General features: G+C 49.2%; 1 protein-coding gene across 2 annotated transcripts in view; it reads right to left on the reverse strand.

The window, feature by feature from the left end:
• CORIN (corin, serine peptidase) overlaps positions 1-12067 on the reverse strand; it is a 164348-nt gene extending 152281 nt beyond the window's left edge. For both annotated transcript variants that reach the window (XM_064449377.1, XM_064449376.1), the window contains exon 1: positions 11766-12067. In XM_064449377.1, the coding sequence (XP_064305447.1) occupies positions 11766-11840 (75 nt within the window). In that variant the 5' untranslated portion in view covers positions 11841-12067. The remainder of the gene's footprint in view (positions 1-11765) is intronic.
• Between the last annotated feature and the right edge of the window lie 385 nt (positions 12068-12452).

A 12452-nucleotide genomic window follows, 5' to 3' on the forward strand; every position in this document is an offset into this window, starting at 1 on the left:
CCCCTCAGGCATAACCCACTCTCAGTTTGAACTTTCTACCTGAGGAACGACCAGCCATCAGAGCCACCCACAACACACTGCATTCTAAATCTGTTTTTATCCAGAATGACAGATGAATGCTGTGCTGCCAGTGGTGTTACCCGTTTCCAAGTTACTATCATACAGTGTATGCTCAGTTTAAGAGAGCTAGTTCCTGGTGCAACATCTCTTTCATAGTTCATTCTTCCCTTCCTGAAGGCTTTGAGGGAGGTAGAAATAAGTCAGTCACTCAGACATAAGCACTACAGCCAGGAGATTTGGAACTCTGAGGAGTTTACTTTCATTTCATCTAGTTCTTTTGGAAAAGGCTCTGGTGTTTTATCTTGGCAATGCAGTGATTATAAAGACACTTTGAAAAGCATCTGATACTGAAATAAATCTAAATAAATAATGTAATAACTGGTCTCCCTGTAAAGATTTGATTTAGAAATCAGAAAGCTATTCACAAGCAAACTGTTGACCTTGGTTCTCCATTACAAGTGACCTGTGTGGAAAAGAAAGGATTTCCTGGATTCCATATACCTGGTGTGATACTAAGAATGGCTTCTACCTCATTTAAAATGAATCAGACATACCACTTAACCATCATATAGGGTTAGTACTGATCACTCTTCAAAATTTGAATTAGAAGAGAGGGGAAGAAAGGACAGCTATCACTACTAGACAACAGTAGTGTAACCTCTTCAATAGCAATATGTTTGAATCTCTTCCTTTTTCAAAAGAAGTGCTGCTGAATAACGATTCCACTTTGGCATAAGTGTAAATTGTTAAATACTTATATATTGTACTTATTTGCAATTATTTTAATTTCACTGATGTAAACTTGCAACTACAACAATGGATGCTTCCCATATTGGCAATGGAACTTCAATGAATTGTCAAGAACATTCAGATTAAGAAATGGTTCAGCTGATGGCAAACTTACTACAGTTCTAAGCTCTCTCTTCTTTATTACTAACAGCTGGTGGCAAAGAGGTGTGACATTGCCATGCCTCATAAATTAAGAAAGATTTAGTAAGTGTATGGAAGATATAAAATATTTTTTAAAAACTGAATTGTCTATGGAAGGAATTCATTTTAAGAACTAGGCTATGGTTAGCATTATCTGATACTTCTCAAAACCAGAACACGAACACCTATTCAGCCTACCTCAGCAGGCAGTGGGAAACTGTTCTGGGGAAATTACTCCTTAATTAATGCAGAATTTATGCTTTCGGGGTTATTAATTTTTTTTTTAAGTTTCTAGGTCTTGCAAAAATTACTCATGAAAGTTTCAATAGTGCCATGCTGTTTTTCTGAACACAACCAGTGTGGTGGTTTGGGCTGAGGTAGAGTTAATTGTCTTCATAGTAGCTATTATGGGGCTATGTTTTGGATTTGCGCTGAAAACGGTGTTGATAATACAGGGATGTTTTTGTTACTGCTGAGCAGGGCTTACACAGAGTCAAGGCCTTTTCTCCTTCTCACACCACCCCACCAGCGAGTGGGCTGGGGGTGCACAAGGGGGTGGGAAAGGAAATAGCTGGGACAGATGACCCCCAACTGACCAAAGGGATATGCCATACCATATAACATCACAGTCAGCAATAAAAGCTGGGGGAAAAAGAGGGATGGGGGAGATGTTCGGAGTTGTGGCATTTTGACTTCCCAAGTAACCGTTACATGTGATGGAGCCCTGCTTTCCTGGAGATGGCTGAACACCTGCCTGCCCATGCGAAGGAGTGAATTAATTCTTTGGTTTGCTTTGCTTGCATGTGTGTTTTTGCTTCACCTATTAAACTGCCTTTATCTCAACACACGAGTTTTCTTACTTTTGTTTTTCTGATTATCTCCCCCATCCCACCACGGGGGAGTGAGCAAGGGGCTGCATGGTGCTTAGTTGCCAGCTGAGGTTAAACCACAACACCCAGAGACCACTCTAATGCCTTCCTGACTACCCAGATGTGCACTTCATTGAGGTTTGCTAAGCAAGCAGAGCACCGATGGCAAGTCTCTGGCTATACATTGCTGAGAATCACAATTCAGCTGGCAGGAGAGTAACACAGTACTTGTTCAGGTTCCTGCTTTGCTGGGAATTCAATAAGCAGATGCCTGCACAGGAGCCATTAGCACCAGAACATAAAATCGGAAACCATTAAAAAAACTTTAAAAAAATCTTAGCAGCCTAATTTGTGACAATAAAAAGCTTTTGAAAAGAGATTTTGAGGGGATGGAGGGATACAGTTAAGAGGAAAGCCTCCTCTTAAAAGTAGCTTTCAAGCCTGGAAAACTAGAAGGGTCAAAAAGAAATCCTACGTGCCCCATGGCTCTCATTCAGCGTATCAATCACCACCTGTGTAGAAATACCACCAGAAGCCTCATCCCACACAAGGCAACTAGACCTCATAATTGAACACACCTTTTTTTTCCTATTAATGCCTGACCAGTAGGCTTAGCCTTCAGAACTTGCAGGTGACCAGTACATCATATATATGCCATGCACATTGCTGATTATACAATTACTTGACCTGTTGAAAACAGAAGCTTTCAATGACATCAATTGGATGCTAAACTGGAATGCAAGCTGAACAAATGGCAGGAATCTTCTTAGAAGCATTTATCTCCGTGTATTTCATGCATTTCTGATTCATTTTTCTCTAAAATGTGTAGATTCTTCTTACACTATAAACGTCTGCCTTGAACAAATAAAGATTTTGGATTTGAATGGGTAATGTTAGCTTTACACTACTGACTTTTTTCTGAACTGTGAATAAAAAGATACTAACCCTTGGACCAAGGATAAGAGCAGCAGCAATATTAACCGAAGGAAAGGATGTGGTTTAGAGTCAAAGCAAAGCTTCATCTGTGCAGCATAGCTGGATATTTATTTGTCCTCCTCTCAAACATGAAAATGGACTTACACAATGTCTCACAGGTCAATAACCTACTATCTATAAAATTTAGAGGTGACTCATTCATTTTTCAATAGGATACCACTTTGTTCAGAAACATGTCATCTTTGAACATTTTGCTTCAGTAGGAGAAAATAAAGAGAAGGATATTTTTTAAAACTACCAGGACATCTTGAGAGAAATAACTGAAGAGGTGATGTCGTGGTTCAGCCACAGTCGGGAACTAAACACCACGCAGCCGCTCGCTCACTCCCCCCACCCCTGTGGGATGGGGGAGAGAATCAGAAGAGCAAAAGCAAAAAAAAAAACTTGTGGGTTTTATCATTATTATAACAATAACGATAATATAATAAAAAGGAAAAGGGAAAAAGGAAAAAAGCCAAAACACAAACGATACAATCGCTCAACACCCACTGACCAACGCTGCCCATCCCCGAGCCGCAATTGCTGCCTGCCTCCCCCGGCCAGCTCCTCCCAGTTCACATACTGGGCATGACGTTACATGATATGGAATATCCCTTTGGCCAGTTTGGATCCGCTCTCTTGGCTGTGCCCCCTCCCCTCCCGGCTTCTTGTGCACCCGGCAGAGCATGAGAAGCTAGAAAAGTCCTTGACTAGTGCAAGCGCCGCCCAGTAACAACCAAAACATCAGTGTGTTATCTCAACATTGCTTTCATACTAAGTCCAAAGCACAGCACTGTGCCAGCTGCAGTGAAGAAAATTAACTCTATCCCAGCTAAAACCATGACAGGTGACTGGTGATTAAACTTATTAATTTTGGTTGAAGTTATGAAGCAACGAGGTGATGCAGAAAACTCAAGATCAAGTGGGTTAACAAGGCACTTATATTGGTGTACAGGTTTGACTATGACTTTCATATAGCATCAAAGGTTTATGGCTCATGTAAGGATTTGTAGGATAACAACTCCCGTTTAAGTTACTGAAATAATAACAATGTGGTGATTTATTTTGTCAAAGAAGAAAAATCCTACTGTATTTACAGCTAGGACTATCCAATTTAATTGTCATCCCTAGAACAGATGCCAGCTTTCCTCCCATTCACATTTTCTTGGGAACTCTCCAAGAGTCACATAATAATCCTATCTATGCTAAGGAAAAAGCAAATGGCAACCATCTGGGTTCTTAGACCTTCCAGACCATTATCAACACTATTCCATATACTCTGACTTTATAGGGAAAAGGAGAATTGTTAATAACTTCTAAACACATTCAATTGTCATTTCAGACTTCCTTTCCAGCCTTGTCCACATGTCCTACAAATTATTTAAACTTATACCTTTAAAATGGCTGAGCAGGGACAAACTGAAGCTTAAAAAAAGGTATTTACTACTGAATTCTTATGTTACATGGTTGCTACAAATCAAATCGCAAGGAAAAAAAAACAATAGCTACTTACCCTACAGTTCCTGACATTCTTTCAGATATATCATCCATTCAGACAATACCCATACATGCACAAAACTAGCATCTTTCAAACAATAAGCTGCCTCTCAGCAATGGCTGTACCTCAACACTGTGTGATGGCAAAAATCCACAGGCTGTTACAGCAAAGTGGGCTCAGACATCTGTGTTTCTTCCTGAAGATACGAAAACGCAGGAGGCTGGGGAAAGCCTGACAACTGTTGCATGTTTTGCTTCTATAATCTCCAGGTCCCACTGGTTCTGGGACAACTTTAACACAGGCAAAATAATCCACCCCGCAAAAGATTTGACATCGGAAGGAACAATGGAAGAAATTGCCATGTCACGCCACTGGCCAATGTAAGTCCAGAGCAGACATAGCTATACATCACAGATATGTGCTGGATTATTATATGAAGGCAGAGTTGCAGGTCTGAGACCTGGGATGGAAAGCTCCTCAGCGCTGCCAGTGGTTTTATTTCCAGGAGAATGCCCTGACTGCTTTCTGAAAACTCATGAGATGAACAATGCAAGGAGCACATGCGTGATTTCTTACCACTTCATTCAGAGGCAGCAGGAAAAAAAATGAGAGTCTCTTTTCCTAGGAAATGCTTCCTGAGTCCAAGACATTCTCATGCAACTTTCAGTAATATTGGAGTGATAGTATAGGCTATTTTGAAACTAGGAGCTCTTTGAGGTGACAAGCCATGGCAATTGCTCTGGGCAATTACTATTACTGTTAGATCACTGTTAAATTAAATCTCTCTGATGCCAAACAGATCAGACATGGAAGATTCTAGCACAGTAGTTTTTAAAACACTAGGTTCTGTATATGGCAGAACTGAGTGTTACAGGTTTGAGGAAGAGAAGAAGGGAAAGATTGACCTTGACAATCACTGACCAGCCAGTCCCAAAGCAGGTGCGCCATCCACTGAGCACTGATCTTGAACTCTCTCTGAACTACAACATGTGAATTGGACTAGATGCAGTCTGATGCAGTCCCAAAGAAGGAAATTCATGTCTGCCTTCATTTCCTTTCCCCTAAGGACTGGGTGAAGATGGCTTAAATGTTAAATATAGAAAACACTTCTTTTGCAAGAGAAAGTGAGCCTTGGGATTCAGGAAGAGCAGTAGCTTACAGGACCACCTGCAATGATGCAACCTGACAATCTTCTTTCCCATGCGTTTACAGGAGCTGTCCCCCATGGATCATTCTATGAGGAAAAGTTTTAAAAACTGCCTCAATTTCTGTGTCCTCCCTGAAAAAAAAGCACATATGCAAAGGCTGAGGTCCCACAGAATGCATACTGTTGCGGGAAACATGCTTGAGAACACAGGGCAGGGCTTGAACCATCAAAGCATAAACTTCACCATTCCAAAGCAGCTCTGGCAGTATCTGATTTCCAACATCTTTTCACTTTCTACAGGGTAATGCATTAAAAACTACCTTATGTTGGCAACAACACTGGCAAAAATAGAGATCTCTAAACTGTGTGGCACCCAAAGAAGCAGATGCTGCAGGGGTTGCACTCTTAACGACAGAGATAGTGAAAAGGAACTGAAGGATGGCTGGATTCATTTCATCCCTTCATGATACGTGGATCGGGGAAGAGCGACAGAGGAGCAGAAAACCCTGGAGGTAACACTGCCACTTTGGTCAGTTGTGAGCAAACATACATTCCCCAACTGATGCTATAATGAGGTGGCCATCACTTCTAGATAATTCTGCCCCTGATTAAATGGACATCTGTACAGGGTGTAGGCGGCAAGCTGCTGGCAGTGGGAGGACTGCAGGGGTGGCCTCCCTGAGAAAAGACCAGGGGCTGTCCTGTCCCATGCTGGGCATGTCCAGTTCCAGCTGGCTCCACACCACAGGACAGAGCTGAGCCCATCAGCCAAGCTGGAGGTGCCTCTGTGAAAACATATTCAAGAATGGACAAAAAACACCACAGAGGCAGAGAAGTGGAAAAAGAGCAAGAAACAGCAGCACAAACACCAAGGTCAGAGGAGATGCAGGTGCCTCTATGGCAGAGCAGATATCCCCAAAAGGGCTGCAGCCCATGGAGGATCCACACCAGAGCAGAGCAAGAGCGAAAAGGAAGGAGCAGCAGAGGAGAACCACAGTGCTCCCTTCTGCCGCTTGTGGCCTCGCTGCAGGGACTGAGTACCACCTGCAGCAATAACAAGGCGGGAGAGGAGGAGTCTGGAGTGAAGATCAGCCTGGGAATGGGGGAGGAGAGGTGCTTTCCCCAAGTGTTTTAATGCTTGCTTCTATTTTGTTTTTGTTTCACAATACATGAATCGGTAATTAAAAATGTATATTAATCATTAATAAACTCATTTCCTCCAGTTGAGTCTGTTTTGCCCACAACAGTAATTGGTAAGCGTTCTCCCAGCTTTTACCTTGACCCACAAGCTTTCTCACTCTTCTTCCTATGTTCTCCCCCATCCCACAGGACAGAGCAGGGGGGTGAGCAAGCAGCTGTGCCAGTGCTCGGCTGCGAGCTGAGGCCACCGCTCCACCACACCCAGCCGTAGGCCATGCTCCACTGGGCGCCAAGGGCCAGGAACTGCAACATGGATGCACCAGAAGAAGACATAGCTGTAATCAGACAACACCTTATGGTATCTATCGTTAGCTTTAACCTCCAGACACTCTGATTTTGCAGCTGAAACAACCAGAAATAACAGCATACACATAAATAAATAGTTAACACGCATTGCTTTAAATTATAGTGGCTTGAAACAACAGCTGAGGAGAACCTAGCCCTTCAGGGGAGCAGTCTTCAGCACAAGGAAGGCACGGGATGAAATCTAATTCAGACTTCAGAGACAGCGAGATTCTCATCTCTTTTTGAAACAGCAAGCTCTTGCTTGATTGTTGTCTCATTATTATTTTTACATTTATGATATTAAACCATCATCCCTATTTCTTTCATGTTCGCTGATTAGAAAGACAAGCTGAAATTAAAAACCCTACTTGGAAGGGAACTATCTGTTCCACAGCAGAGTAGCAGAAATTAATTACGCTTCCATCTGACAGTTAAAAAAGGAGAAAAGAATTCACCATTAGGGTATTAAAGCGCTCATCGATTCGGGTGCAGGGGGGGAAGAAGCTCGGGCCTCAGTGCCGGTGGGAGGTGCAGCAAGGTACACTGGCGTCCTTGTTCAGCACCAGGGCCGGTGTGGCACCAAAAGACCCTGGGCCCTGGCGCTAGGACCTGCTGGAGGGGCTCCCCGGCTGCTCTATTTTTACTACGGTATTTTTTACATTCAGACTTTCCACTGCAGGCGGCCCAGGTCAGGGGATCCACTCTGCCGGGGGAATCTGACAGTCAGCCCAGCAAGAGTTATTTATAGAGGGGCGGGGGACTGAGGGAAGGGATGCAAGCGGCATCATATTCTTCTGTCACGGGGCTGCAGAGTGGGAGAGGCACCCACGAACAAGCACCGCACAGCCAGGCAAGGTGGCCGCGGTGGGGAAACCCCAAGCACTGCAGCTCACCGCACTGCCCGGCCCACCTTGCCCCACACCTCCGCCGCTTCACAGCCCAGGGAGAGGGGACAGTCCAGCCAGGTGGGGGGCACAGAGGCTGCGATGTGAGCCAAGGAGGCAAGCCACCCAGGCAAGGACGAGGCACTCTTCCTTCCTTCTTTTTCCCCCCGTTTTCCTCACACAGCCTCTCAGGAAGTGAGGACCCACCTCACAGACAGTGACTCCCCCAGGTACAGATCCCAGCAAGCAGAGGGGGACACTTATGCCCCAGGTACCCAGACTGAGGCCTGGGACAGTTCCAGATGAAACTCCACACCCTCACATGACAAAAATTGACTGCGGAGGGTCACTAGGAAATTAAAAATACAAACGCAATAAGGGTAGTCAAGCTAGATCCTGTCTGGCCACTGTCTTCAGAGGTTGTTCTGGGTGTGAAGACCTTTTCAAGGAGGATTTAAGCTTTCCCTGTCCTACTGTGACAATCCATCACTTTACAAGGGGCTCTCAGCCACCTTTCTCCCCTGGTGCTGAAGAACTGTACTTACGCAGCCTGCCATTTATGAGGTCCATTTCTTTTTGGTAGGGAAAGAAACTGGGACAGAGTAGAAACACCAATATTTTAAACCATAATCAGACTGACCGCCTCAAGCCCTGCTGCTTAGCTCCTTGTCCTGAAGGCATTTAAAAACAAGAAGGTGTCCGGCTGCCACATTTGGAAGGGCCTGGGCTGCATATGCCCTGCAGAACTGCCCTGCTGCAAGCTCCCTGACACCCACCCCTGCCAAACCACGTCTGGCATTCAGAAACAAGGCATTCATCCGGCCTCGCAAGCACTTGCCGAGGATACCTGACACGCTGACAGGATTCGAGTCTTCCCACACAACGTAGTGATAGCCGACATCAGGTTAAAACCTGACCGCACCAGGAGAGAGTGCTGTTGTGTGTAACTGCCTCACGGCGCGTGCTGTTCAGCCTGAAAGCAGATGACCTGGTATCCGCGGCCTCTTGGTCCAGGCGGGGTCAAAGCCGCAGCTCCCACCTCCTAAGGGAAGTGCCTGTAGCACTTATATTGTGCCTGCTGGATTGGGATGGCCTGAATCTGCTGGGCCTCAGTGTGGCAAAGAATCAGAGCCCAAACAGCCACTAAGCCACAGCAATGGAGGCACTGTCTTCCTGCTTGGGTACAAAGGGCTTATTTAGAGTTCAGCATTTGCTGGTTAGAAAAGTTGAGTAGCGGTGAGAGCAGGAGCCACTGGGTTTCTTTGCTCGGTGTACCGGTCCCAACATTCCCTTGTCTGTTCTGCCTCCTCTTGGAAGGACCGTTCCCGTTCTGGTAAATGAGATTTCTGTCTGGGTGCTTATCCACCTTAGCCTCTGCACATACTACTCGCTTGGCCATGCACGTCATGACAAGAAATTATGCGCCTGGCAATACATGGACAGTAATGTTCCTCGAGGGAGCAGAGTGCTAAGACTTAAACATGTATATCAGCTTAGCAAAAAAAAAAAAAAAAAAAAAAAAAGCCGCTCCTACGTTCAAGTAAGTCTGCATTTTTAAATAATTACTGGCTCTGTGAACAGTCCTGGCTTGAACTTGTATCTGCAGACATCATCTAATGCATAATTAAAAGCTAAACAATAATACACATATATTAAATTGACCTATGTGCATTGCACATTTTATAGAACACCACCAATCAGTGGATGCAAACATTTGAAACCATCTTACACTTTTGATTCACTGCACACTCAAGTTATCTACCACAGGCACACAGTCGAGTGCCAGCAAAGATTTCTGGAGAGGAAGTGAATGCTTTCTTCAGTGTCTCATAGTCCCAGCTCCAAAAGACTGAGGAAAAACAATGTTTTGCCCTGATGGTCCCACCAGGTACTAAAAGAGCTCAAGCAGATTCCTCTATTCTGGGCAAGCGGGCTGCGCTGCCTGGCTCACCACCCCAAGAACCTTCTCAGGGAAACAAGTACTGGTGGCTTCCTTAAAAATGCATGCTGAGTGACCATCACACATGAGGTTGAAAAGCTGGGCTTCCCCGAGGGCAGAAAAACCCGGCTGTCGGGACACCCCATAAATGGCTGATGAAGGCGGGTAAAAAAGTCACAAGCATTTCCTTTCTCAAGGAGGTCTGGACAGTGTTCGGGATTCCCCTGTCCCCCGGGGGAGCACTCAGCTTCCTCCAGAACCTTGATGTTCAAGACACTCAGGAGAGGTCACCGGCTTTCACAGAGACACGTAAGTAGAGCGGTTCTGCACTTCCTTGTACTGTTGCTTTATGGTTGTTTGGATTACCTCAGTGACACACTAATTCAAGGCTGCCTGTGTCACAGTACCTGAGAAGCTTATAACCGAGATCAACTAAGGCATCCGTTACAAAAACAAACCCAAAGAATTACAGTTCAGCCCTGCTGACTGGTCCATCTTTCAGGAGCACGGGAAGGGTGCAAGCAGCCATATGGAAAAATCCATTCCCATATTTTTACTGCTGAAAGCTAAACCTTCCCCAGAGCCCCCGTGAATGCATTAAAAGCTTCAGATATTTGATTTCATTTAAGAGTTTCACTGTCTCGGCCAGACTGCTAATAATTTTAAATAAAGGTTAATTAATCAATCGTCTGCCATGAGACGCGTCCAAGGATTCTGCATTTTAAAATCAAGTGGAGCAACGACAGTACTGAAGCGCACCGCCGTGTTTACAAACCGGGGAGCCCCGCCAGGGTGCCGCCGCGGCCGCGCGAGGGGGGCGGCAGGGACCTCTCCCCCTCGCCCCCCCAGGGCGCCCCAGCAGCCCCGGCCGCCCGCAGAGAGGAGCCAGCCGGGGGCCGCCGATCGTCACCTGCGGCCCCCGCCCTGCCTCCCTGTCCGGCAGCGCCACCCGCAGCGGGGACACCGGCGGCCACCCGCTCCCCAGTGGGAGGAGGGAAGGGGTTCCCTACGGGCTCCCACGGGGGCGGCCCCCCTCATCCCGCGCAGCCTCTCCCGTGAGAGCTCCTGCGCCCCCCCCCCCATCCCTCCTCCCAGGGGGGACTGGGAACACCCGCGCTATCCCCTTCGGGCACCTGCAACCGCCCAGGTATTCTGATTCTCCCTGCAACGACTAACTGCGGCCCCGCCGTCCCCGTGACCGTCCACGGGATGACCACCTCCCGTGGGTGGTGGCGACCAGCGGTACCGTCAGCCGTCGGAGGGGTGGAAGGCGTCCCTCCAGCCCACCCCAGGGCGCACCCGGCGCCAAACTGAAGCCAGCCCTCGCTGCCGCCGGGAGGTCGCGGCGCGTCGGCCCCCGGGAGCCCGGCCACCCGTGGAGCCACCACGGCCGTCGCGCCGCAGGTCGAGCCTAAACTTTGCTCTTGCAAATCCCAGCCGGACCTGTTGCCGTCGGGCTGGGCGCAACTCCTCCTCCCGGTGCCAGAGCAATGAACGGGCACATCAGTGAGCCCCGCTCATCTTGCCCGCTGCCTCTGGGAGGGCGCCCAGCGCCGAGCCCTCCGTGAAACGCCGACAACGACCGGTTTAACAACTGCGACTCACCTACGCGCTGCGCCCGGACTGCGGCCGCCCCCGGCGCTCCCCGCGCAGAGCCGCGCAGGCGGGACCCGCGCCCCGGGAGCGCTCCAGCCGCCCCCCGGGGACACGGCACCGTCCCTGCCTGCCAGCCGCGGGGCCGCCCTCGCTACGGCAGACGGTGGGCCTCGGGGGCAGCCCTCGACCCTTCCCCGCTTGCCCGAGCAACCTGCCGCTCGGCCCCGCGGCGGCGCTTCCACGCCGGACCGGCGGCCCCCTGAGCGCGCTGCCCCTCGCCCCCACCCCGGGGTCGCCGAGCGGCGGAGCCAGCCGCCCTCGGAAGCCCGCGGCCCCCCGGCGGCCCCACGCGTGGCGAGGAGCCCCCTCGGGCTTGCCTTACCCCGTTGGCGGAGAGGACCTGCCGGTAGCGCTCCTCCTCCGCCGGCAGGGCAGCGAACTGTTGCATGGAGAGCATGCCCTGGCTGCCGCTGAGCCCGCTCCGCTTCGGGCGCACCCCCTCACCCTTCGCTACCTAGGTACGGTCCCTGACGAAGAGCCGCGGCCGCCCGCAAATACCCACTTGCGGGGCGGGGGGGCTCCGCATTTTGTTTGCTCGGCGGACTCCCCCTCCCCCCTCCTCCACCCAATAATAATAAACCTCCGCGAGAAAGCCGCCACATCCCCACCCCTTTTGCACACAAGGCTCTACCCCTTGGGGACAAGCTGAGAGACAGCCCACTTGCTAATTTCGCCCGAAAGCCGTCCCCCAGGGAGGGCGGATGAGGTGGGCACAGCCTTTGCCCCCTCTCCCCGTTCCCACCCCGATACAGGACGCCTCGTCACGCCGCGAAGAGCTTCAGGTGGCGAGACGAGCCTGAGGCGGGGACGACGTGCGGGTCAGAAACCCGCCGAGCTCCCCCCGCACCCCTTACCTCGGCTCCGTGCGGGCGAGGCGCCGGGACCGCACCCGCAGCGCCTGGGGCCGGGGGCCGCCGCCGAGCCCCCCGCATGGGCACCCGGGGCTGAAGCGATCCGAAGTGGCACGGAGCCACCGGCGCTCCCGGCCCGCCGAGTTGGAGCGCGGAGC

The sequence above is a fragment of the Phalacrocorax carbo genome, chromosome 4 (genome assembly GCF_963921805.1).
Source record: "Phalacrocorax carbo chromosome 4, bPhaCar2.1, whole genome shotgun sequence".
NCBI classification, from domain to species: Eukaryota; Metazoa; Chordata; class Aves; order Suliformes; family Phalacrocoracidae; genus Phalacrocorax; species Phalacrocorax carbo.